Raw genomic sequence first — 27,307 nt, forward strand, 5'->3', positions numbered from 1 at the left:
TAACAAAAATGCATGTGTAATATGCCAAAAATGGATGTCGAGAAAATTTAGAATAATTTAGAAAATTTAAAAATGGTGCTTGAATAATTTAGAAAGTTCCAAAATGGTATAGAATAAATTAGAAAATTTTAAAATATTGTAAAATAGTTTAGAAAATTACAAATTGGTTCCGAAACGGTTTAGAATGATTTAGGTAATCTAAATTGGTTTAGAAATAATTAGAAACATCCAAACCGGTTTAGATTAGTTTAAAAATTTCGAAAACAATGAATTAAGTTTGAATAAATTTTGTAGCATGGCAGATGAAATGAATGATGAAATAGATACGGCGCGGGGTACTTTTAGTGATCTGTTGTGGATACCGCACAGCAGTCACAGAGTGTGTCAAGCTTCTGAGGAGGTAAGCAATTAGTTATTTCTATTTTTTACTTGTTCAGAAATATATTCTTGTTTTAATTTGTAATTTTTATTTTCGGTAATGTAGAAAAAAGAGGTTATAAACGTGAAACACTACCGTTGCCAGACCACGTACCACGTTGCATACGCGCCATTCTTGATTCGATTGGGTTTATACCAGATCGCAGTCATGCCTCACAAAAAAATTGATGCGGCGCTGATACACGGACTTGTGGAGCGGTGGCGTCCTGAGACACACACCTTTCATCTTCCCTTCGGAGAGATGACTGGTATTAACTTCAAAACTAATTTAAATGAATCTGTTCTTCGTGATAATTTACTGATAATTAAAATGAAGAAATTTATATTTTTTTATTTGATAAATTACAGTTACTTTGGAGGACGTAAGTTGTTTGTGGGGTTTGCCCATTACGGGGGTCCCAGTGACGGGGAGTACAGACGGTAGGAATGCAAAAGGCCGGCTCTTCGAATTGTTAGGAATCAAAGAGCATGAGCAGAGTGGACTTATGAAAAAACGGGGGCTCGAGGGAAATGAAAGAAGCATGGAGTTGATTTTCCTGAAATCTAAGTTTCGTGAACGATTTGAGAAGCTACCGGCAGATCGTAACGATGAAATACTGAAGTGGTAACTATATATATATATTAATTTATTCGTTCTTTAGCCTATCAATAATGTACTCACATTGTCTTAAATTTTTCTAGGTATGTCCGTGCATATATCTTGGACCTGATGTCATCCAGTTTGTTCCCGGACAATAGCGGGGACGGGATACCGTTGTGGTATCTCGATCTAATTGTGAATTTGGACCAGGATTCCGACTGGTATTGGGTCGGGATCCACAGGATTCCGACTGGTACTGGGTCGGGATCGAGGTTCAGGAATCTGATTGGTGTAGTTCGGTTCCAATTCTACATATAACTCCAGAATCGGTAACATTTGTGAAAATGACGACACAATTCCTAAAATCATTTCGAAAGATTGTTGGTTTATTACAGGTATTAACTGATGGTCACATCCCCCATCGGTAGACATATTAAATCTGGCTTGGATTTCCATATTTGCTTGGCTAACATTATACCCAACCAATTTATAAATCTCATTCCGAAGATAATCAAAGTTGTGGTTCACGGTTAGCGGTAATGAGTATTTAGCTCGGGTACTGTAAAATACCCCATCATTATTGTATTGGATTTCTCCTCCAATATAAATCTTGACACAAATAGTTCTATCCATTTTTAGTTTCAATTGGTCTGGCAAGTCAAAAAATAACAACATATAAGTAATTAAAAATTGTCCGGGCCTATGAAAATTATTCTACATTATTTTACAATTTCCTAAATTATTCTAGCCCATTTTGAATATTCCTAACTTATTCTGCACCATTTTGCAATATCCTTAACTATTTTCGAATTTTATAAAATATTCTAAACCATTTTGGAATGTTCGAAAAAATTCTAAATTATTTGGACAATATCCTGAACCAGTTGAAATGAACTAATTTATTATATTACAAATTAAAATTAAAATAAAAAATAAACTATTTTTAGTCTAAACAATATATGTAATTAACCTATTTTTAGTTTTGATTGGTACAAATAACAACATAAATAATTACAAATTAATTATAAAAAATGACCTTTTTCTTTTTTATCTTCCTTTATCTTTGCCTGAGTGTGTTCCTTTCTCTCCGTCTGAGTGTGATCGTGTGTTTCGTATCTGTAGCAGATTACAAAAACGATTAGAAGAAATAATAATTAACATAATTATTTACTTACTGATAGAGCAAGTAATATTTGTTTACTGATTTATTTTTGTATGAATGATTATAATTGATTCTAAACAATCTAAACAAATCAATTCTAAACATTCCAAACAAATAAATTCTAAACAATCTAAACAAATAAATTCTAAACATTCCAAACAAATAAATTCTAAACAATCTAAAAAATATTCCAAATAATTCTAAATAATATTTCAAAAAATTCTAAACAATTATATTTCAAAAATTTATAAATTTTTTGACATAATTTGCATACAAAGAACTGGAGGAGAAATCTTAATTCTATTTCAAAAATCAATAGTTAAAAAAATAATAACTTAATTATAAAAAAAAACTTACTTTTTTTCTTCGTTTCGTTCCTCTCTGGATGAGACTCTGATTCTTCAGAGTAAATTATGAGATTTGTATGCGGTTGCGTTTCTCTTTGGCTTCAGAGGGGGGTTATTTAACGGAAGTGAATTTTGGGTGCACTGTTAACCGAACTTCTTTCCGGTTATCCAACAAACGGAAAAATATAAACTTTCCGGTGCTCTGTTAACCGAACAAATAACCGGTTAGCTATCAACCGAACACATTCTAAAGGTCCGGTTACCCACTAACCGGAAAAATCCACAAATCCGGTCACCCACTAACCGGAAAAATAGCAAAAATCCGGTTAACAAATAACCGGATTGGGTACATATGCAATTTGATCCACTAAATGGGTAAATTACGGAATTTGTTATTAATTTTGGATATTTATAAAAAAATCGGCTGATATCCTATATAAACGGATTTGTATGAAAAAATTAATTTGTAACTCAAAACTTTATGCACTAATTTGTGTAAATATTACAATCATAATATATTATTTAATAATAATTTGGTTCATTTGACTTATTTTAACTTATTATCAATTGTAAAAGAGGAGGGATTTGATGTCACATAGTCTCAAGTGGCACCGGATGCCGCTATATCTCAATCGTTGGTACAATACCTCTTTAGAATAAACGCTAGAAATAAATCATTGACTTGGTTCGAAATAAATTAAATGGACCAATAAAACAGATAAATTTGGTTTGGTTTGATGGCAGCCTTACATGCTGCCTTATTTTAACACTCTAATTTGCATGGTGTAATGAATCTCTACAGATGGAGTGTGCAATCGATCAGCTGTCAATATTAAAAGGCTATATATAGAGAGAGAGAGAGGTGAGCGAAAATTAAAACACTCATTTTAATTTGCAAAGCATGGTAGCCTATCTCTGTATATATTGAATATATATATAATATGAGTTAGGCTACGGTGAGTTGTGAAGTAAAGTGATTATTTTACTTCATTCTCATATTTTGCGATTTTAAAGTTCAAAATGTCGATCCGAACCGCTTAACATGATCTCCATATTGAAATGTACTTGGAGACCAAATTTTACATTTTTTTGAATTTTTTTACTATTTATTAAGTCACTTTGAAAATCACCGATTCAGCGGTCCAGAAATTTTCACTGTTTTTACTGTTCACCCGGATTTTCAGATTTTCAAAGTGGCTTAATAAATAGTAAAAAAATTTCAAAAAATGTAAAATTTAGTTTCCAAGCATATTTTAATATAGATTAAACATCTAACGGTTTGGATCGGCTATTTAAACTTTGAAAATGAAGATATTGCGTGAAGTAAAAACGTGTTTTAGTTCGCAACTCACCGTAGCCTTACTCTACATATATAATACATGATATATATAATATATATACACTTTTGATGTAGAATTTTTAAAATATGTAGAAAGCAAAAAAATATACATAATGACTCAAAACGTTTTATAGTTAGTGGTCAAATAATTTATTGAGTGCAAGATGTTGGAATTAATTTCAATTAATTACAACATATGTGGGCTTATATGTAATATAAATATATATTGAATAATAGACTGTCAAAATTAGATCCGTTATGAAGTGATCAAATTAAGTATTATCTATCGGGTTCAATATGTGTCATGAGAAGAGGGGCCTTTAATGTGTAGAACGCGTATTAATAACTTTATGATTTAGTGATGGTCTAAATTATATAAAGTTTGGAAAAAAATACAATTATGCTATTGGTCCCTGGGGAACACAATCAAATATGACAAATGTTTCTTAAATAAGGAAATATTCAATAAGGCAAGTTCTGAATTCAGACCCACTAAGAATCCAATAAGATTGACTGATTAATTAATTAAATAAATAAATAAGGAATGGGAAGAGCCTGATGAGAAGAGGCATATGCGGCTATTCATTTTAGAAACGGGCCTATTCAATTTTGGATTAAAGATGAAATTAATATACGGCTAATCAATAGGTGCCTATTCCTTTTATATAGATATACATCATCAATGGGTCTGAATGCTCTTGATTTGATTACGGCTTTATCTCTCTCTCTACTCTCTATATACAGTAAGATAGAAAGAACAAAGATTGATATAGAGTGGTTAAGGAGAGGATTTTCAGTTCAGAACTTGAATCGGGTATTTCTCTTGGTACGGAAAAGAACGTTGCCGCTGCCGCCTCTCTTGATCTCTCCATCGGACTTGAGAGGAATTACTTGAAATTTTAAGAGCTTCCGGTGATCAACGGTGATTGTGCATCTCTGGAAGATCATGGCTACCGATTAAGGTAACTTTAAATTTCATATTAGAGTTCACTAGAGGATGATGGCAATTTAGATTTTATATATACAATACGGTTCTGCATAAAATATATCCAACACAAGACCTTTAAGAGAACAAAGTAAAGATTCGAAACCATCTTAATTTTTCTTTTTATCTAGGCAATAAGCGGAGTTAATTACTTTTGATGTAGAAATTTTAAAATGTAGAAAGCAAAAAATGTACATAATGACTCGTACGTTTATTTAATGGTCAAGTAATTTATTGAGTGCGTGATCTTTAAGAGAACAAATAAAGATTCGATATCATCTTTTTCTTTTTTTCTAGACAATGCTGAGTTAAGCGGATCGATCCCCTTCCCTTCCCCTTTCCACATTTACATCTGCTTACTATGGCCTCATTCTTGGCCTGGCAGACCGTGCGGAAGGTCGTTGTGGCCGTCGGTGCGGGGCTGGTCATCTCCTACCTATCCAAGGAGGAGGAGGTTCAGAAGGTCATTGTTAATCGCCGGCTTGTCAACATAAACTCCTATGAGGTGTCATTTTCATTGTTTAATTTATTTAACACCAATTTTCATTCTCTTCTGAATATATAGCCAGAAAAGTGAATAATCCTGGTCCCTTATCTAAGATCGACATAGTGAAGCCAATTAACACGTCGTTACTCTGTCAGATTTTTTAGTCGGTTTTTACCAATGATTAAGGATTAAGCCAAACGTAACCGAGAGATGAACCCGGTTAATGTACTCGGTGCACACAATTACCCGTCAAGTATGAATTTTTAAAGCCACTAACCTTCAAAAATATATTCATATATATATATATAGATGAGCTACGGTGAGTTGCGAAGTAAAACACGTTTCTACTTCACGCCGTATTTTCATTTTGAAAGTCCAAACGACCGATCCGAACCGTTAGATGTGATCTCCATATTGAAATGTGCTTGGAGACCAAATTTTACATTTTTTGGAAATTTTTTACTATTTATTAAGCAATTTTGAAAACTGTTGTTTTGCTGTAAACAATATAAAACAGTAAAAATTTCTGGACCATTGGATCAGCAATTTTCAAAATTACTTAATAAATAGTAAAAAAATTTCAAAAAATGTAAAATTCGGTCTCCAAGCACATTTCAATATGGAGATCATGTTGAGCGGTTCGGATCGGTCGTTTGGACTTTCAAATTGCAAAATATAAGCGTAAAGTAAAATAGTCGCTTTACTTCTCAAAATATAACCCATCTCATATATATATATTTGGTCGGTGTCACAACTCACAACTGTTTCAAGTGTTATATCTCGCTTTACTCCAAAATTGGCCGGTATATATGACAATAAAATCTTTAATTATTCCCATTGTTCTTCTTTCAGGCTGTGATAGCACGTGATGTAGTAAATCCAGACGATATTGATGTTAAGTTCGATTCAATTGGTGGACTACTTCAAGTAAAAGAGGCTTTGATTGAATCGGTTATCCTCCCTATAAGACGCCCTGAAATATTTTCCCATGGGAAGCTTCTGGCCCCAGTGAAAGGGCCCAAAGGGGTACTCTTGTATGGCCCACCAGGGACTGGGAAAACAATCCTTGCTAAGGCAATCGCAAAGGAGTCTGGTGCTGCTTTCATCAATGCTAAGATTTCGAATTTGATGAGCAAATGGTTTGGTGAATCAGTGAAATTAGGTATATTTTTCTATACCATTTTAAATAGTTATATGCAGTTGTGTTCTATGGAATAGTGGAAAGATCGGTATTGGATTCGTTTTTATCTTTGGGTTAATTCAATTTATATTATCCCACTTTATACATTCAAATTGCAGTCAATCTTTTGGAGTTTGGGTAACATTGTAAACTGAGTTCAGCTAGTATGATATCGGTGTCATATGACACCAACTACAAAATTGATTGGATAGACTTCAAACGACTAATTCAAACAGTTCAAACCAATTTACTTTATGAGTGATTTGTTTACATGCATTTTTTTAGTTATTTTAGTATCAAATCAAGCGGTCAAAAATGTTAAAAAATGAATACATTAAAATTAACTTGAAAACTCGCACATTTGAACGCTTGACTTAATACTAAATAAATTCGAAAAATTATAAAGTTTGCATGTAAGAGCATCTACATCGGCTTGCAAATAGAATTGCATAGTCCGACGTGGCATTTCAAAGAAATCAAACACCGATGCGGCGGTCATCCCAAATTTGCAAGCTTTCAAGTTTTGCAAGCTTTCATCGGCCCTTTCATTTCGCTCTCTCTCGTGCTCCTCGTCGCTGCTCGAGCTGCAAGTCGCTACTCGAGCTGCAAGTCGCCTCTCAAAATTTCCTCTCCTCTTCTTCCCCTTCCCGTCCCCGTTCTATATTTCCGTGGCTCCATTCTTCCCCACTCAAAATTTCGCCTCCATTCCTCTGCTGTTCCCCTCCCGTTAGCCTCCATCCGCCGCTATTCCCCTCCCGTTCGCCTCCATTCCGCGAACCTAGCAGCCCTCCTGAATTCCGCTAACCTTTTAAGCTTTCAATGGAGATGGACTTCACTTCTTGCTACAAGGTAAAACACTAAAACCCCATCTCACAGATCTGTTGATTTAGGTAATACAAATTCTATAATCTCGTGGAAATGACCCAAGTAATTTCATTATGTAGATCCTTCTCAAGGAAATTGGTATTGGTACGAAATTGGAGGTTTACTGGTATGAAATTGAGGGTGTTTTTTTTTTTGCAAACCTTCTCAAGGGATCATGATTATGTTAGGTGGTACGAAATTTAGGGTTTACTGGTAAAGGAAATGGGTACCAGTATCCTCCTCGGTACCAGTACTGTGACTGGTACGCTGGTTGTGCTGCTCCAGTGGGTCGGTGTTGTTGACAACAGCATTAGTGACGTGTATTATTTGTTGCTACTCCTCCTGAGTCGCTGTTGTACCCACCCCCCTCCATGTATGTCGTTTGTCTTTGTGTTGTTTCATAGGATTTTATTTGCCATTTAATCTCCATTAGCAATTCCTCTATGTGCTTACGGTTGTCAGTGAAACAGCAAGCACATCACTCCCTCCATATCACAAATAGCATGATGAGCATAGCTGATTTTTGCCCATGTTGTAGGTTTCCCACTTTACCCCTGTCAAAAACACTGATTGTCGGCTTTGTCGGCCAATTTTGTGTTGGTCTGTATAACCTCAGTTTAACATAGATCTCATGTGTGGAAGAACATTCCTCAAACAAATGACGTGTTGTTTCTACCTCTTTATGGCACATTAAGCATCTGCTGACCATTGTCCAGCCTCGTTTTTGTAGATTGTCATGTGTTAGAATCCGGTTCCTTGCCACCAGCCAGCTATCAGGATTTCCAATTTACTTCTTATAATCTTTTTTACCAGAGATGTACATTTTTTACAATTTGAACATGAATGGTACTCATACTTTTATTTGAGATTATTAATTGACTCATGTTATTCAATTTTGATTTCTCTGCTGCATAGTGTAAGCCCCCTACCAGTTATGCTTTACATTGCATTTTTTTTTGCATAGTTTGTTATTTTGTATTGCAGCACCACCATATCAAGGTATTCAGACTATTTAAAAACAATATCATTCATACTATTCATTTTCACATTCCCTGGTGCACCGTTACATGAGTCAAGAGTCTTTCAATAACTGTGTCGCAAAAGATAATGGTGTTGTAATTATTGGCGACACCATTTTCTCAAAAAAAAAAAAAATCTAGGTACATGAATCTCATTAAAGTATATATTATAATAGTCGGTGAATGTATCTGAGCCTCTAAGCCATTCCAATGGGTAAAGGAACATGACAGTTGCACTTTTCATCAGGGATGATTTTGTAATATTAAATGGGCTGCTTTGATAGATTTCTCAAGTCTTTTCATATATAGTAACACAGAATTAGCTAAATTAAGAAATATCTTTGTTTTTAGTGAGCTCAAGTTATTTTATTGATTTTCTGTTGCTGGTTTCAGGTCAGGTGCAGGGACGAGTGCTGAGCCTTCTGTCAACAATAATGACACCTTGCATATTACTGCAGAAACAAATGAGATGTATAAAGTTTGTCAATGCTATATAAATAAGTAGATATTTTAATCACCATTTTTAATATATAATTAATCTGGCTTTTATCAGGCAGAAGAGGAAATTGGATGAGCTGTATGATCAGTTACGAGAAGAGTACGAGTCAGCCAAGCGCTCAGCAATTCAACCCAACTAGCTAAAAGCTTCCTAAGAAACCAGTCTAATTTGTTCCCCAAAACCCTACTTCGATATGTGTTAATTAATTTGTTGACCAATTTACAATTCTAAAATCAGATTTTGTATTTATGCTGCAAGATATTTTTGTGCCGCTATCAAATAAAGCTTAAGCAATTGAGGACAAAATAGTTAATTGGTTGCAGTAACAATATTATTCTGTGTTGTCTGCGTAACTTCTTACTAGCACATATAACCAATAAAATTTTGTTTTCTCCACTATAGACAGAGAGAGCGGGAGGGAGAGAGAGACAGAGAGATGGTACCAGCGGTACTGGCAAATAATTTTTCAAAAAAAAAAGAAGTGGCGATGAGTGGAGAAAGTATCGGTAAAGAAAAATGGAACTCACGGAGGAAAAGAAAGAGGTCAACAAAAAAAAACTAAAGAGATCGCTGATGTGGCGGTCAAAATGAAATTAAATCTAATTTCAGGAGTGTAGAGTCTTTGAAATTAAGATGAATTGAAATTGCAAACAGACTTTTTGCAATTGCAAAACCTTTCACCAATGGAGATGCTCTAAGACACAACTAATGAAATAGATGGATTTGAACGGTTTGGATTCACCGTTTGAAGTTGATTGGATAGATTTTAGATTTGATGTTATATAGGCTGAAATGACACTGATATCATACTAGCCAGACTCTTATAAACTAGTTACTGAAAATGACAATATAAAATGAAAATATTCTTCATACTGATTAATTTGAAATTTTACATCTATTGACTCACTTCATGTTTAGAAAATTTGGAATGAGATAAAATGGCACATTGATTTGCTGTCAAAGCAGTGAACTCGAAAAAAAAAAAAACTTTTCTATAAAAGAAATATAAAGACAAGTGGCACATTGATTTGCTGTCAAAGCAGTGAACTGGAAATTTATTTTTCTATAACAGTAATATACAAGTAGGATTTTGATTTGTTGAAAATATCCTTAAGAATGTAGGTTTGCTTGTTAGCTGGTGTTATTTGCATGAAATCATATTAATTTTTGTTGTCTTGTTAAAATCCAGTGGCTGCACTGTTTAGTCTTGCTAACAAGCTTCAGCCAGCAATAATATTTATTGATGAAGTGGATAGCTTCTTGGGACAGCGCCGAGATATGGATCATAAAACCACGACTTGCATGAAAACTGAGTTCATGTCCTTGTGGGATGACTTCGCCTCCAACAGTAAGCACTTTCAAATGCTCATGAGTACATCAGTGTCCTTGTAGTCATGCAGTATTGTGTTGTTTGGTTTGTAGTTATTTAATTTAATTAGCTTGTCTCATCGATTATATTTGCCAATATAGGTTCCTTGTATTACTTCCATCCAAATTACCTTTTATTAGAGGATCCTAACTTATTTCCTGACAAAGTGTTTTTCTTTACATAAGTGGGTAACACTTGTTCCATATTTCCAATAAGAGAGCTCTGAGTAAACAATAGTCCAAACCATTTAAAAGAGGTTGATTATAAATGTTCTGCAATTTTTACAGCTAGCACAGGGATATTTCCCATTGTCACATAGAGGGCCTGTTCGGGGTTTAAATGGGCTGGGGAATGGGCATGGTAATTGAACTGATTTTTACTGTGCTCGTGGGAAAAAAAAAAATTTTACCCACACGCACAGTAGCACACCGAACAGGCCCTCTATGTGACTGCTTCATGAAATTAAGATAACCAAAGTAAGAAAAGATTAATTAGAAATCATTCCACAAATACTGCAAATGTCATTGCTATATCCTTTTCAAGTTGCAATGGATTTTCTCTTCCATAACAGCTAATGCAAGAGTTATGGTTCTTGCTGCCACAAACCGGCCATCAGCACTGGATGAAGCAATCCTTAGGCGATTCACACATAAATTTGAAATAGGAAAACCATACCTGAATGAAAGAGTCAGTATTTTGGAGACAATTCTTCAAGGAGAGAGTGGAACAGAACATAAACTATAAGCGCATTGCTACTTTATGTGAAGGATTCAGTGGCTCTGACATACTCGAGCTGTGTAAGCAAGCTGCCAAGTTTCCCGTAAGAGATTTATTGGTTGATGAGAGGAATGGGAAAAGTGTTACTGTAAGTTAAATTTTGATTTATACATATAGCACCTTTCGAAAATTAATATTCTCTATGCCTAATTGTTCCCACTTTACTGCTCTTTTAAGGGAAACCATTCTGGTTTATGGCCTTTTTGAAGAAACAATAGTGTATGATGGTGATTTTGTAATTGGTATGTATTGAATAGTACTTGCTTGTAGTTTTATGTTTTTTATTTTTTGTGGGGATTCTTGGAACTCATAGTACACTGTAATTTTAGAGTCTTGTTTACTGGCTGAAATGGCTAGATACACTGTAATTTTAGAGTCTTTTGCTGGTCCGACCAGCTCATGGGCCATCCAAGAGACATACCTATACTTTCTATTAGTGGAGACAACCTTTTTCTTTCTTTTTTTCCTTTTTTTCTCTTTTCCCTTTATTGAGATATTTGTTTTATGTTTCTGCTCAATTAGATATTTAAAGAGGTTTTACTTGGGTGTGAGTTTAACTTTGTAATTGTGCATCATAGGTATATACACTCCCATTTCATCATAGGTATTAATGTATTATAAGATCTTGTGCCAAACTTAATAGACCACGACGCTATTTGATCCATCGGCTCTTGACTTTCTTTTGCAGATCCCAAGAGCTTTGACACAGTCTGATATGGAAAAGGCCTTATCAATTCGGAAATCGGGGAAGTCATCAGAAGGGGCTGATTCATTCTGATATGAAAAAGGCCTTATCAATTTGAAAAGCGAAAAGTCATCCAAGGGCCTTTATCAAGTAGTGTGTTTGTTGCAGTGCCGTGGATGAGATACCCTAGATTATTTTTCTAATTTGCAGTCTACCTTTTATTCAAACCTCTTGGTTAAATTGGCTAAATCTGATACCAAGTGTGCTGTGTTATTGTTCAGGATTTAAATTTCTCTTGGACATAATGTACCCGGTATGATCAATTATTCTCTTTTTTTTTTTCTTTTTTTTTAGCCTACTATGTTAGTAAACATGAAATGCAGTGCAGTTTGAAAATCGGCTAGAGTGGTCTTGTTTGTTAATTTTATATATTTGATACAAATTTTTGAGAGGGGCACATGAAATTATGATTGATGCATGTAGACTGAGGCGGTGGTGTGCATATTATAGGAAAAAAAATAAAACATTGATTTGCATGTTTCATTGTCATAATTATGAGAAAATGAAACACTCCCGAGTTTTTGTATTTCTTTATTTGGAACATTTACATCAGTGATACTCAATTGAATTGATCAAACGATGGTTTCATTCAAATCTGTTTAGTACCTTGAAAGTCACGCACGCAATGTGTTTGAGAAAATTCTTCTTTGAACGCTGAAACAGGAAGAACCAGGAATTCAGATCCTCCCCAGTACCGGACAAGCCAGTACCGGCCAAGAGAATATTTTAGAATTAGTACATTTGGGCTGTTCTTTTAACTCTGTACAAATTTTAAAGGAGATCTCTTACAGCTAAAGAGGCACCGGATTGAGTTAATTAGGTCCGATTAGGAGTTAATATTGGATATAAAGTTATGGATCCTACTGTTCAATATCTGAGAGGATACTTGTTCGAAAACCATGAGGTACGGCAGGAACTTTGAAAGTTGTAAAAAATAAAAAAGTAAAATTATAGGCACAAAAATAGCTGAATTTGTTATTAATAGCATTTTAACAAGAAATAAAAAAAAAAAAAAAAAAAACTAGCATGGTGGAATTGCAGAATCGAGTATTAAAGGAGAGAACCATCTGCAAAGTTAAAACTTTTAAGTTATTGAAGTTAATTATATGTATTAAAGGAGAGAACCAAGATTTTCAGCCAAATCTTTTTCCCTCCTTCACGGCTTCACAATCACACCCAAGCCCAAGGGAATCAAATTTCATAATAGACTGTAGATTACGTATATTATTTTCTTTGTAAATCGATCAGTCAATATTACATGGCTAGAAATATATATTGTCAATATAGAAATTCTATATATGTAAAAAGCAAAAAATGTATATAATGACTCGTATATTTTATACTTAGTGGTCTCATAATTTATCGAATGAAAACTCTTTAAGAAATAAATAGAGATTTATAACTATCTTTTTCTTTTTTTCTAGATAATCTAGTTAACATGGAATAGGCTATATATGGATAAATTATGGTATTATTAATAAATATGGAGAGCTATGTCACACAAAATTAAAGTTCATGACTGAAACAATGCATTAGAATAATTTTTCAAAGCAAACAATTACAGGTACTTTTACTTTTTCTTTTAAATATAATCTCTGAAAAATATATTCGATCATCTACATTATGTATTTTATATAACAATCAATATCAAGATGTAAGTAACACCAATTATGTTATGTTTTCGAATATTGTAAGATCAAATACTAAAAATGAGACGTATACAATACATACACACACGTGTTAATTTCAATACGATTTTATATAATTTGAGTCTCAAATCACGGATTTGGCTACAGTGCTATGGGTTGCATAGAGGGCTACGGTGCTACAGCTCAATATTCGAGTTTTCAAAATATTAATAGTCGATCCGAACCGTTCATCTTGTTCTCCATATTAATATGTGTTTGGAGACCAAATTTTATATTTTTTGAATTTTTTTTTACTATTTTTTTTTAGATTTTGAAAATCATTGTTTTTCAGATAAATCTGGACCATAAAAAACAGCGATATTCAATAAATCTAAAAAAATAGTAAAAATTTTCCAAAAAATGTAAAATTTGGTCTCCAAACACATATTAATATGGAGAACAAGATGAAGGGTTTGGATCGACTGTTATAATTTTGAAAACTCCAATATTGAGCCGTAGCACCGTAGCCCTCTATGCAACCCATAACATCGTAGCCAAATCCCTCAAATCACTAAAAAGTAAGCAATTGTCGCAATAGTTGAAAAATATATTAATGTTGGACTCACTTTGTTAACAAACTTTGATTAGCATATTGATAGAAAACACTTCGAACTGAAATACGATTTCTGGTTCCTTTCTGATCTTTCTAATAGTTCTTATTCGACTCTTCTTCAAATTCTTGACGGTGAAGTGTGTGGAAGAGCAAAAAAAGTAGATGCCTAGAGAGAATACACATTTAAAGTATATAAATTTATAAGGAGTGATGCTTCTGTGCATACAAGGACATATTTGTAAAATGAATATATTTTTATTTTCAAACTTCAAACAGTCGATCCGAACCGTTCATCTTGTTCTCCATATTTATATGTGCTTGGAGACCAAATTTTACATTTTTCTGAAATTTTTTACTATTTATTAAGATGAGTACAAAAAATATCAAATTCAGACCATTGAATTTTGTACCCATCTTAATAAATAGTAAAAAAATTCAGAAAAATGTAAAATTTGGTCTCCAAGCACATATTAATATGGAGAACAAGTTGAACGGTTCGGATCGACTGTTTGAACTTTGAAATTAAAAATATGTTCATTTTACAAATAAGTCCTTGTATGCACAGAAGCATTTGCCAATTTATAAATAATAACGCGGGGCTTGATACAAACTTTAATGAGAAATGAAATAATATTGAGGTTCTAGACGAAAATTTACAAGCATAAAGTGGCGAAGATGAAGTCAGTGGCGTGTCAATAACTGATTAGGCCTCCAAAAGGTCCCATAGGGAATTCCAATGCTCTGAGATATCTCAACTTTTGCGTGTTTATCAGAAAATCTCAACCGTTGAAATACGTACCACACGAATCTTAAAGCACAAATAATACTGGCCCCCTGTGCTATCACCGAATAGGCACCGGACACGTCAGTCACGTAAAGTTGAGATATCTCAGAGGAAGCAAATTCATGTGGTTCGCGTGTTGCATGCGTTAATAGAAAGATTGAACTGAGACTAAATACATCTTTTCTCTGAAATATCCTCTGAGCGTCTTATTTTCTGGAGCAGTTAGCTATGATTTTTTTTTTAATATTTAGTATGTATAGAATAAATATTTTATATATAAATACTATTATAATTTGGTTTCAATGCTTTTATATTTTTTTTTTCTTTTTCTCTCTTTTTACTCATATCTTTTTATTTATTTTGTAAATAGAATATATATGTGCGAAACTAGAGCTAAATCTTAGATATTGTATAGAACTATAGGTGTTTATCAGTTCGGTTCGGTTGTATGTATAGAACTAGGGGTGTTTATCGGTTCGGTTCGGTTGAAACTGAACTGAACTAGGCAAAGGAAAGTTATAATTCAGTTTAAAAGATAGAACCGAACTGAACCAATTTAGCATTACAACCGAACCAAGTCAAAGTTTTATTTCGGTTTGTTCGGTTCAAATCGAAATATATTAATTTTTTTATTTAAAGCAATTGATTTATAATAAACCGAAGTATATTAAGAAGTAAACAGGGGTATTAAGAAATAAACTGAGATATTAAGAAATAAACCGAAGTATCTAAAACAATTGATTAAGAGATAAATCGGGGTATTAAGAAATAAATTGGGGCAATCTGGACCAAATTCGTAATATATAAAAGTTCGGTCTGTTTGGTTATTTTGGTTTTGAAATTTTCCAAACCGAAGATGTAATTTGTTTCAAAAAGCAAACCGAACTGAACCATTCAATCGAAAAAACCGAACCGCTTGGTCCAAAATAATTCGGTTCGGTTCAAAACTGACTAAACCGTATCCAATGAACACCCCTATATATAATCCATGTACCGAAATTTTTATTAATATCCAAAAAAAAATATGAAATTTAAGAAACTATCCAGATTTTCCTTTTTTTTTCAAAATCTACCCAAACCGCAAAAAAAAAATTGCGATAATTTAGTCTAAAACTGCAAAAAAAATTGTGGTTTTGAAATTCCAAACCGCAAAAAATGCTATAATTTAACGGTTTTGCATATTTCATATTTTTTTATTTAAATATAAATATTTATAATTTATTTAATTTTTATATTGAAATATTAGAAATATTTTATATATTTCTTTGAAAATAGATGGAATACTATATAATAATTATAAGGGAGCATCTAGCTATCCCCCCGTAACAATCCCCCATTCCATCCCCCAATCATTAACTACTTCAATAACTACTAACTACCTAGGGGGACCACTTACTATTTGGGGACCACATAATATTTGAAAGATTTTACAACTGGCGCGTGCAAGTATTCATCTATAATGCATCAAGTATTCATCTATAACACATCAAGTATTCATACCTAATATATCAAGTATTTTAAAAAAAAAAAACTGGACACGTTTTTAGAGGTGGGATTTTTTTTCTTCGTTTAATCTAATCAATATTTCTGACGATCGGTGAGGAATTTTGCAAATCTAAAACCATAAATGTTTTTGACATAATTTTATCTTTAAAATGAGATCCATGATGATATACTTTCGAGTTGTCCGTTGTACAAGTATTCATCCTTATTGAGAAAGTATTCATCCTCGTCGTGCAAGTGCAAATATAGAAACTGGACACATCACTCATCCATCTTTTACACGTTTTTAGATGTGGTTTTTTTTCTCCGTTCAATATAACCAATATTTCTGACGATCTATGAGGAATTTTGCAAATCTAAAACCACGAACGTTTTCTACACAATTTTATCTTTCAAATGAGATCCATGATGACATACTTTCGAGTTGTCCGTTGCACAAGTATTCATCTCTTATCGAGAAAGTATTAATCTTCATCGTGTAAGTGTAAATATAAAAACTGGATACATCACTCATCCATTTTTTACATGTTTTTAGAGGTGAATTTTTTTTTCTCCGTTCAATCTAACCAATATTTCTGACGATCTGGGAAGAATTTTGCAAATCTAAAACCACGAACGTTTTCTACACAATTTTATCTTTCAAATGAGATCCATGATGACATACTTTCGAGTTGTCTATTGCACAAGTATTAATATCTTGTCACACAAGTATTCATACATAAGATATTAAGTATTCATTTATACACATTGAAGTATTCATATCTAAGACATCAAGTATTCATTCATATATCTCTATTTTTTTTTTCAAAATTTGTTTTTATGTCATTTATTTAATACGCAGTGGCCTAATTCACCATTAATAAAGTTTTGTTCTTTGCAAAACTCACTACTTCACGAGGAAGGAGAACATAAACATGAAAAAGATTAATTGCATATACATATACAAAATTATTTTGATACGATCGACAGTGACGGATCTGACCCGGTAGAGACGTGCTCTAGTATTCATTCAAACACATTGAAGTATTCATTCATACACGTTGAAGTATTCATTCCTGGCAGAGACGTGCTTGATTGGGATGGAGTGATGGATGATCTCCGGCAGAACGTTCGCTAGAGCAGGAGCAGCAGGCATAGAGGGAAAAAACCGAGGCGAAAGTGTAAGAGGGAGAGAGCTTATTGTATTTATCATTTCGAGGTAGGAGAGGGAGGGGAGCTTATCAATGAAAAAACGGAGGTGGAGGAGGAGGTGGGATGCGGAGGTGGGAGAGGGAGGTAGAGGCGGAGGTGAGGTGAGGTGAAGGTGAGAGAGGGAGGTGGGAGGCGGAGGTGGGAGAGGGAGGCGGAGGTGAAAGAGAAAAATAGAGGTGGAAGAGAAATGGAGAAAGAGGAAAGAAATAAAGGTTGTTAGAAATAGTACTTATAGTTATAGTTAAAATAGAAAATTAGTTGGGGGATGAAATGGGGAATGGATAGGTGGGGGATATTATAATTACCCTAATTATAATTTGATTTATTAGAAAGACTACTACAAATAATTCAGATCAACATTTTCCATGCCGGATTTTTTGCGGCTGTAAGAAAAATTAATATATTTCTTTATGTGTTATTGGAAAAAAAAAAAAATACTTGGATTTTGAGTTATTGATCCCGGTTCAAAAGTCACTTCTAAGTAAATATAGAAAATATTGTTATCCTTCTAGTACATTTAATTTCTAAAAAGTTGTATTTATTTTTGAAAAAAAAAACAAATTTTTTAAGTTATTTAATAACAAACTGCTCATGCTAAACCACCCAATTTATGCTGACAAAATATCCTTTTTAACTTTATAAATTCTGGCTGATATTATGCCAAATTGATCCTACCAGTACAAAATCTGACAGAGGTGTTCTGTACCTTTTGGTACTTGTTTTTCCTGTTTACTTGAGATTAATTAGCTGAATAGGGTATTTATGAAACTCTATTTAAAGTTTTAAACCAAAATGTCAACTGAGCCATTTGTTTGGGTGAATGTCGTTAGTACTTCTATTGTAAAAACTGGCAACATGGTATAATATCTACAATCCTGTGATATTCTTTGGTAAATAGAAAGTGTGTTATTTTCTTAATTGTAAGAACCTTTCTAGACTTCAGAGCTTTGCTTCGGCCTTGCGTGCCAAACACTTCTGAGCAAGTCAGCTTGATTTCCTGGTAAACTATATTTCATTCCTTGTTTATTTCATTCTCTCAAGATTGATTACAAATTAAGAATACTATATTTTTACTTGGTCACCGCTGCTTTTCTGTTCTTTCTGTTCTTTGTGGGCAACTGGGTTTGGTCATTTCCAGTGCAAGTGAGTTCATTTTGGGCTTGGTTCAATTTGGGGTTTTGGGTCTTTTTAGCGTTGTGTAGATTGCAGTCTGTATTTGGGATAGCTTAATTACAGGCCTATTTGGGCTGGCCAGTATGATTGGATTTAGTATCATTTGGGCACTATAACTTTGATTTGGAATTGCTTATTCTATTATGGTCAGATTATATGTTCTGGATTTTGGTATGGTAGAAATTCTGGCTGGTTTTAGTGTACTGCTTTTGTGTTCTGGTTCATTTTTTGGTCATACCTGATTGTGTCACTCGGTCATGAGTTGATTTGGGTCAAATCCAGGTCAATTTTGGGCAGCAACATCTCAAATTCACCATTGTGTTGATTTCGAGTTCAGGCATGTCAGATTTCTAGGTTTTCAAAACCATTTTAATTGGGCTAGGTCTGATCAGATGATGGACGTTATTTGGTGAGGTAAAACTTGCTGCAGTTTTTCTTTTATTTTTATTTATTTTTCCCTCATTCCCTACTCATTTGGTGTTTAAAAAAGGCTTTATTAGCCTTGGCACTAAGTTCTGTGAAAATAACACTACAGTATGGGAATGCTCTCTTGATATTTCTAACATAAACCATGATTAAAATTGGCAGGTTCCGTTGGAATTCTTTGAGAGTCGTGGAAGTGTCCTTTGTTTTGCATAAAATGCATTTTTGAAGTTAACAGACAGTTATCTTTGGGTTGAATCTGGCCAACCGGTTTTTTTGGCGGCTAAAAGGGGCATGAACTTATAAGAACCCCACTTTTGTTTCCAGTATCCAACTGTATAGCAAGAAAAAATACTATGCACTGATGAAGACGGTGACATATATATATAACGGACTTTCTATAGCAAGGTTGAAACCGCATCATTTTATTATGCTCATATATAGATACTCATCACTTGCTTATTCAATTTGTTTTTAAATTTTTTGACCAGAAACAGTTTTATTTAAGTGGTGAAAAGTTGAAATCTACATATAATGTTTCGTTAATAACTTCAATTCAGGTATACATAAGATTAAGCATCGGCATTAGTATATGTATCTTATAAATAGTTTGCAGATTTATTCTTTTGTCTTTATTAATTATGTAATAATTGTCACTTCTCCAAAGTGCGTCATCACTTCAATCTCTCCTCTAATTAAAATTATCAGTATAATAACTTCGAATCTAATTCCGACAAGTTAGGACTAACTTCGAATCTTAATGACACATCAAGCGAGTTGTAAGCATCAGAAAACAACTTTAGGTGGTTAATGTCCAGTAATTGGTAAGATCTACAAAAATCTATCATACTAAATATAAACATGATAGAGATCAGCTGCAATGTAATAGTTCTCAAACATGAAATTCTCTTTAAAATACCACCAGAAGAAAGAAATCAAACTTGGGAGTACAATTTAAAAATACGAACAAATAAAGTATTAGAATCTGAAGTTACGCTAAGCAATCTTCCCAATATTCTAACCACTCTTCCCATTCCAGAAACAGAATATCAGCCTTGGTTGATAACTTGGGGAAGTTGTTGAGCTTCTCATCAACTGATAAAATGGTGAGAAGCTTTTCTAAACCTATAATATTGAGGTTCTCTAAAGCAGGTGCAGTGCTTAGCACAAATTTTGCAAATCCCAGCATTGACTTGCCGCTCCATAAGGACAACTCAGTTTCCCCCATATAAAGCATGGTCACCACCTCAAGGCGCTTAAACAAGCAGTCCTTGATAGCTTTCAACTCCCACAAAGGTTGAACATGCAGTTGATCTTCCACCTTGTTGTCATTAAACTACAAATTTTGGGGAGAAATATGTCATAGGAAATTGGATTCGACCTGAGAATTTCCAACTCAATGCTGGTAAGATATAGTTAGTTATGTTGATCCAATCCAGTTGTCATCTTACACTACATCAATTGAGAATTAATTGGTAGCTTTGTGATTCTTTCTACATTGCTTCAATTACTTAAAAAGAGTGCAATGAATAAGTCAAATATAAATTGTAGGAAATTAGTGAACCTCTATATGAAGTACTTGTATGTTTGGGGCACTTTGAAACAAACAAAGAGCAGCACCTTCATTCTGTTTCGAACAATCTATATCCAAACAAATCTCTTTCAAATGATTGAAGATTGTTGGAAGCTTCACCGGTATAGGTCCCGTGGCTAAAAACTTCCAAAGAAAATAAAACAAATCATTAACGTCTTGCTAAAAAATATACAAGTACCTCTAAAATGAAAATTAACGTCTTGCTATAAACGTCTTCCAAAGAAAATTAAGGTGCAGCCGTATATTTGAAAGACTGTTGGTCCCCTACTGGTACCAAACTTGGACCTTGTGTTGACATTGTTTTTTCTTTTAAAGAATATCTTACATCAACAAATGCACCAGATATTCGTAGTTCTTGAATGTTAGAAAGGCGACCCACAGTCCGTGTAATGTTGCTTTCTGTCCCATCTTTTGGCACGTTGACCCTCAGATAATATCCATGATAAGCTTCGAGATTAATGCTTGCAAAGGTCAATTTTGGAGTTTCTAAACAGAGATCGTAAAATTTACCACAAATATCCAAAGATGTGAGGTTTGGTGCACTGATATTGAGGCAACCTAGCCGACAAAAGGAGGACAGAGACAAGCAATCTAGTAAAGGGCAACTCGAAACCAATTTCTCTATACCAGACTCCGGCAAAAGAAAATTATGTAGCTTAAGGGTGTGTAACAGAGCAAAGCCATTGAAAAACCGAGGAACAATGATAATGCAATATGATAGCTTCACAGATTTCAATGCACTGCAAGCGAAGAAGCGGGAAGGAACCTTGCATCTCATATCACCTTCAAATACCAAATTTGGAATTGAAGTCCATGAATCCTTCCACTTGCTCGAGAGGACGCTTGTTCTGACTGCCTCTTTGATTGAAAGTTTCATTAAAATTATATCTTTTATTTCTACAGGTAGATTGCTGATATAATCATTATTTGAATTGATTATATCAGCACTCTTTTTTTTAGGCTGAGGTCCATCCATTGATAACTTCACTCAATTTCAACCTGCAAAAAGAGTAGCTCAGAAAACATAGCAATAGTTACTCAACAAGTAACATTAATTGATTCAAATCATTATTTTGATGAAGATGTTAATGTAGTGGCAATTTGGAAATAAGAGAAGAAATTAAACATGCAAAATATTAAACACTAAAAAACTGAAAACATTTTACTGTAAAAAGTATACTGAAAAGTGAAAACATATGATTAATAAAACGAAAGAAGATTATAATTCAGTAAAATATTCACTCTTCCTACTAATTAAAGTATGAGAAAGGAGAGAAACTTTCAGTAAAATATTATAATTCCTCCTCACGACAGAGATTTAATCACATGCAACAATAATCACCGAATGTTGCACAATAAGCTTTATCATGGCAATGCAAATCTCCGGCCGACAGTCCTGATTACCCCAATAAACCAATAAATTAGGAAACTAACCAGACAGTGGAGAAGAACGACAGTGGCGGAGTTGCGGAGGCCAGAGAGCCGCAGGAGCGGAGGAGAAGGCGGAGGCGTGGTCAGAGCCGGGAGAGAAGACACGTTAGTTAGGGTTAGGAAAACGGAGGCGCGCTGGGAAGGAAGAATTTCGCGTAGGAATCGGGAGAGAGAGAAGGAAGATATTGTTGGCAGTGGTACTAGGCAGCCAGCCACTGGTCTGGAAGTTTAAAAATAGACCAGGAACAAATTATGTTATTTATGTCGAATATCAACGTCTGCGGTAACTCAAATTTTGATTTACTAGGGAACAAATTCGGTCCGTCCGATCCGGATTGGCACGAATATTGAAGTAATTCGTGCATTTCATGCGTTAGCTGGAATCGCTGGATTGACTTAAACTCTGATCTGACGGTCGAGATTCTGGCTCTTCTTAGGTCTGATTAATCCGACCCTTGTCATCGGACCAAAAAATTTAGGTACTTGTGGTTCTGTATCTGCTACATTCATATTCGGTCATAAGTAGTTATTTTTTTTTTTCGAATAAATAGAAAAGTACCTCAATGATATTATTAAGTTGTTGATTTATAATTTTTTAAAGTATTTGATATTTTTAATTGCATTATTTATTTTTATTTATAAACGTTCAGAAAATGAATGCATTAAAATTAATTAAAGTTTTTAATTTTGATCGTTTGACTTTATAAAAAAAATTAATTCAAAAGTTTAAATTTTTTGGATGTAGATGTGTCACTAGATAAATGAGTTTCAACAGTTCAAATTCATAATTTAAAATTAATCAGATATACTTTAGAGTTGAGTTCACAAAAGAACTCAATAAACTTAAAAACACCAATATCTCTGTGTTGTATCAAGATAAAGAGCTACTTTGTATTGCAATTTATATATAAGTTTCAGAGAGGGAAAAACGGGTCTATCTTAAGATGGACTATAATTACTTTTTTGAGTACATATTTTTCTTGTTTTTTGTGAGCTAGTTTTGGCCAGTGTTGTAAATAACGGTATGCGGTCATTGGACGGATAGAGTATCGTCAAGGGATTAATCAGAAATAATCAGTTATAATCGAGAATAATAGACCTAAACAGACATTTTTTACAACACTAGTTTTGGCTTGTACAATGGGACGTGCAAAGTCCGTAATTTTTTTTCTCTAAACATAGAGCAATAAGGGAAAAAAAATGCTTACCCATACCATATTAACAAGTATAGTAATAAAAATAAAATGTGGCAGAAATTATAAATTCTATATGCTAAAACTAATTAAGGGAAACGTATAGCGCAGAATATCGGAACAAAAAAAAAAAAAAAAAAAGCTCATCATAGAGCCGAGATTTGCGGGACTTAATAAACAATATTTGATTAACTTAGGTACATATTAAAATTTCAGAATATAAATTAGTAAAACGTTGTTATGATAATAATCCTGGTTTGTAATCACGCGTTGTGCTATAAATAGATTACAAATTATCATTTTTAAAATAAAAATATTTTTTTTTGTATTTTGAATTGCTAACCGAGTGCGGCTAGAATTTGTGTTAAAATGTATAGAATAAAGAGGAGTTTATTTTTTGTACGTGCGAAACTTTGTAAATATACTGTTTTATCCATATAACTGTCGGCTGGCATTTGCCACTGACCATCAAAAACATGAAAATAAATTTTGTTTAGGAGCTTGTTAATATGTACATGAAAGTGGTGCCTTTTAAATTTTAATTAAGTAAATAATTTTTTTGTGTACTATGTATAGGGATTTTTTTTTAAAATAAAATCAGTTTAAATTATTTTAATAGAACAAGCACCAGTGAGTTGATTTTTATAAAAAAAAAAAACTCCACCGATCTCTAGGTGGAAATGATCAATGCAGATTTCTTGAAACAAAATTTAAAATTTCCCTCCACCTACCGATTCCTAGGATTGATGGAGCTGCTTTTAATAAAAATCAAATCAATGGTGCTTATTCTATTAAAATAATTAAAATTAATTCTATTATAAAAAAATATCTGTATAGAGTGTGTTTGTGTTATTCAGAGTAAGAGGAGTCCAATTTTGAATGGATTACAGTATTACAGTTTCTTCAGGCTCTGTTCAGAAAAGAGAACAAAAAGGAAATGGGCTTTGGGCTGGGTTTTGTGGGCTCGGTCCAGAAACTGAAAAAGAACAGGAAAGCTCCTGGTCGAGATTGGAATTTTGATTAGAACAGAATGTCATTAATTAAATTTAGCAATTTTTTCTTCGCTGGCCGTAATATTGATTCCAAATCTCTTTCGGCATCATTTCATTTCCTATACGGGCTCTTTTTCTTTCTGTTGGCGGGTTCAGAGGTGGCAATGAGCTAGCTCGTCGGCTTGTCGCGAGTTGGGCTCAAATTGAACTCATTACGAGTTGGCTCGTTTAAGTCACGAACAAGTTGACTTTAGGAGTTTCAAGCTGAAACCTCAGTTTGAAATCGTTATGAGTTGGATTGAGCTAGCTCGCGAGCTGATGATCTGACTCGCTGAATCTGATTGAACTTTGTTTTAAAAAGAAAATAAATTCTATAAACTTTTTAAACTGAGTTGAATCGAGTTAAACAGTATGAAATCCACACAAATTCATACAAATTCACAAAAAATGGACCGCGGGTTTCATTCAGAGATTCAGATCTATTCAAAAGAAAATAAATAAAAATCAACATTCCATTTGGTAATTGGGCATCACGCATCCTATCTCAATCCATCACATTGGATGTTTTTCATTTTTCTTGGGTAAAATAAATAAAAATAAACATTTTTCTTGGGTACCTACGGGCTTGAAACAAAATTTAAAAAAAAAAAAATTTCTTGGGTAGGCAGCTGCCAACGAGGATTGCATACTTTCCCATTTTTTTTTCGGCTGCCAACTCCTGGGAAATTTTCAGCATCCCTCGAGAGCTACTTCCACACACGGCAGTCAACCAGAGAAAAAAAAAGAAGGGCGTTGATCGAGATTCGAGAACAATTACCACACTTTGGTATTCAGAGTACAACCTTTTGACTCTAGAAAATAGTCCAACTTTTTTCTTTTTTTAGAGAAAATACAAATCGGCCGATACTGATCTGATACGGCCGATCCATATCGGTATCGGCCGGCCCCGATCCGATTCTGAGCCGATTCTCACATAGCAAATCATAAAGAAAAAAAAAATCCGATTCTGAGCCGATCCTGAGCCGATTCCGATCCGATCCTCCGATCCCGTATCGGTATCGGCCGGTACCGATCCCGATACCGATACCGATTTTTTCTACTATGGAAAATACTATTTATCAAGAAATTTAATGCATTTAGATTAAAATGGTAAGACACCAAATAGGATCTTTAAAGCACCGCCAACAAATAATCTTTGATAGAATCACTTCAAAGCAGTGTAACCTTCCTCTGAGCCCCATCCCTCTTTCATCAAACTCAAATCAATAGGTAACTCCCAAAAAATCCCAATTTAGATCCATACGTAGATAAGAAAAAAAAAAGTTGAACAAGAAGCAAGAGTGATGATGGATCATTCAATTGATATTAACGAGTTAACAAGGTCGACGAACTCAACAGTAGAAAACCAGAACTCTGTCAATATGAAACCATGGGCAGAGAAGTTGACAACTCGATTAGAAGACGAGTGTAAGAGTTGGACCCCTCCCGACAATCCATTGCCTAATGCGATGCCAGAACAAAATGCTTCAATCTTCAAGCTCAGATGTAACGAAGAAGTTGAAGAGTTGTACAAAGTTTCTGCTATTGGGATCGGTCCGTACAACCATCATAAAAGTGGGTTGTTATTTTCAGATACTGAGAAAAGGGATACTGTCATGCTGGCAGCCAGAGTATTTAGAATCAACTTCAAGACGTTTTTCAATGAGATATCTCCGAAGATAAATCATGTTCGAGCCTGCTATGCTGAGGGTTCCTTTGAGCTGGATGATGAAGCACTTTCTGAGATGCTGTTCTTTGATGGTTGTTTCATAATCTGTGCAATAATGGCACTCTCACGAGGGCCACTGTTTGGTACAACATGGAAGAAGTGGATGGATCGTGAAGAAGAGCCAATCATAAATGCATGTAAAAGTCTCGTTAGAAAGTTAAATCAGAAAGCACAAGAAGTTATGGCTGACTTGCTCATGCTAGAGAACCAAATTCCTTTCTTTGTGATCCATATTTTGTGGGAGCATTGCTTCAGAGAGATGATCTTCGATGATTTTTTATTCAAGGATGTTGCTCTGGCTTGCTTTGATGACCTCTATCCAAGGCGGAGCCGATCGAAAGTTACAAGTAAATTCTCAGATTGTCTCCACCTTCTGGATCTCTTCCACTGGTCGCGCACCCCAATCAATAGGTTTAAAGAAAGAGCAACTTACTCACAACCTGGCCTAAATATTTCTACAGTGATGGAGCTTCAAGCCTCCTCGGTAATTTTCAAAAAGAGTGCATTAGACTGCTCTCTTGATATTAATTTCAGTCAGAGATTCTTCAGAACGAAAGGAGTGATCTTCATCCCAGAAATAAACCTCTATGCATACAGCCGCCATATTTTTCAAAACCTCATTGCTTTTGAGCAAGCCTACAGGTTGCGGGGTTACGGCTTCACTGCCTACATGGACTGCATGGCACAACTGGTACAGACTGAGAAGGATGTGAGCCTACTAAGGAGCTCTGGCATCATTGCAAGCACACCCGTAACAGATAGAGAGGTCGTTAATTTTTTCAGAACAATACGTGCTGGAGTCCAGGAAGAGGAGATGCCGCCGGATCTTTACGAGTTATACGAGCAAGTGAAAGATCACATTGAGCATCGGCCTCGTTTTCCCAACAAATGGATCACTATTTCGGTGTTCAGCGTATCCATCTTTGCACTATCATTTATGCAAGCGTTATACTCGATACTAGGCTATTATGGTCCAACAAATGGTCATTAGCTAGGTTGCATGTCTTCTATTTGTTTCTGAAGAAAAAACACAGCAGCTCGTTTCATTAAGTTGAAACCAGTTTGTTTAAGGCTGTTGTCTAGTGCAATGTGTTTCCTGGTTTTGTTTTCTTTTTTTTAAGTAGTATCAGTTTTTGCCTTCTATTGTGTTTGCATTTTACAATGTTTCTTGTTATGCTATTGTGTTCTTAATTAAACTGATTAAGTTTGTTAATGAATTTAAT

General features: G+C 34.2%; 2 protein-coding genes, 1 long non-coding RNA gene and 1 pseudogene across 7 annotated transcripts; 3 read left to right on the plus strand and 1 right to left on the minus strand.

The window, feature by feature from the left end:
- Positions 1-5,175: 5,175 nt before the first annotated feature.
- LOC144547073 (uncharacterized) lies at positions 5,176-12,057 on the plus strand (annotated as a pseudogene). Its single transcript, XR_013508991.1, has 5 exons — positions 5,176-5,356; positions 6,191-6,500; positions 10,090-10,248; positions 10,841-11,134; positions 11,735-12,057. The product of XR_013508991.1 is annotated as an uncharacterized LOC144547073 (transcript).
- On the plus strand, positions 6,513-9,229 carry LOC144547074 (uncharacterized). 3 transcript variants are annotated; one of them, XR_013508994.1, is made up of 4 exons: positions 6,513-7,367; positions 7,463-7,509; positions 8,795-8,872; positions 8,959-9,229. It is a non-coding gene; the product is annotated as an uncharacterized LOC144547074 (long non-coding RNA). The 3 variants fall into 3 exon arrangements; XR_013508992.1 differs by having other exon boundaries at positions 6,531-7,367; positions 8,955-9,229; XR_013508995.1 differs by lacking the exon at positions 7,463-7,509 and having other exon boundaries at positions 6,540-7,367; positions 8,955-9,229.
- Positions 12,058-19,883: 7,826 nt separating the features above from the next.
- On the minus strand, positions 19,884-22,268 carry LOC144546907 (F-box/FBD/LRR-repeat protein At1g13570-like). Of its 2 annotated transcripts, XM_078295498.1 has the most exons (4): positions 22,135-22,268; positions 21,026-21,699; positions 20,671-20,823; positions 19,884-20,442 (listed from the first exon to the last, which is right to left on the minus strand). In XM_078295498.1, exons 2-4 carry the CDS (start codon positions 21,674-21,676, stop codon positions 20,098-20,100), a joined length of 1,149 nt encoding a protein of 382 aa, XP_078151624.1. In that variant the 5' UTR covers positions 21,677-21,699; positions 22,135-22,268; the 3' UTR covers positions 19,884-20,097. The 2 variants fall into 2 exon arrangements, with proteins under 2 accessions (XP_078151624.1, XP_078151625.1); XM_078295499.1 differs by lacking the exon at positions 22,135-22,268 and having other exon boundaries at positions 21,026-21,781.
- A 3,394-nt stretch (positions 22,269-25,662) lies between these two features.
- LOC144546612 (UPF0481 protein At3g47200-like) lies at positions 25,663-27,075 on the plus strand. The gene has a single exon (XM_078295154.1). It carries the CDS (start codon positions 25,663-25,665, stop codon positions 27,073-27,075), a length of 1,413 nt encoding a protein of 470 aa, XP_078151280.1.
- The last annotated feature ends 232 nt before the right edge of the window (positions 27,076-27,307 follow it).

The sequence above is a fragment of the Carex rostrata genome, chromosome 30, assembly GCF_964058835.1.
Source record: "Carex rostrata chromosome 30, lpCarRost1.2, whole genome shotgun sequence".
Lineage (NCBI taxonomy): Eukaryota > Viridiplantae > Streptophyta > Magnoliopsida > Poales > Cyperaceae > Carex > Carex rostrata.

Coding starts and splice junctions, on each gene's coding strand:
- LOC144546612 (XM_078295154.1), top strand. CDS start 25,663: ATGGATCATTCAATTGATATTAACGAGTTAACAAGGTCGACGAACTCA.
- LOC144546907 (XM_078295498.1), bottom strand. CDS start 21,676: ATGGATGGACCTCAGCCTAAAAAAAAGAGTGCTGATATAATCAATTCA. Junction 20,824..21,025: donor TATCTGGTGCATTTGTTGAT/GTAAGATATTCT, acceptor TTTCTTTGGAAG/TTTTTAGCCACGGGACCTAT. Junction 20,443..20,670: donor TACAAGTACTTCATATAGAG/GTTCACTAATTT, acceptor CAAAATTTGTAG/TTTAATGACAACAAGGTGGA.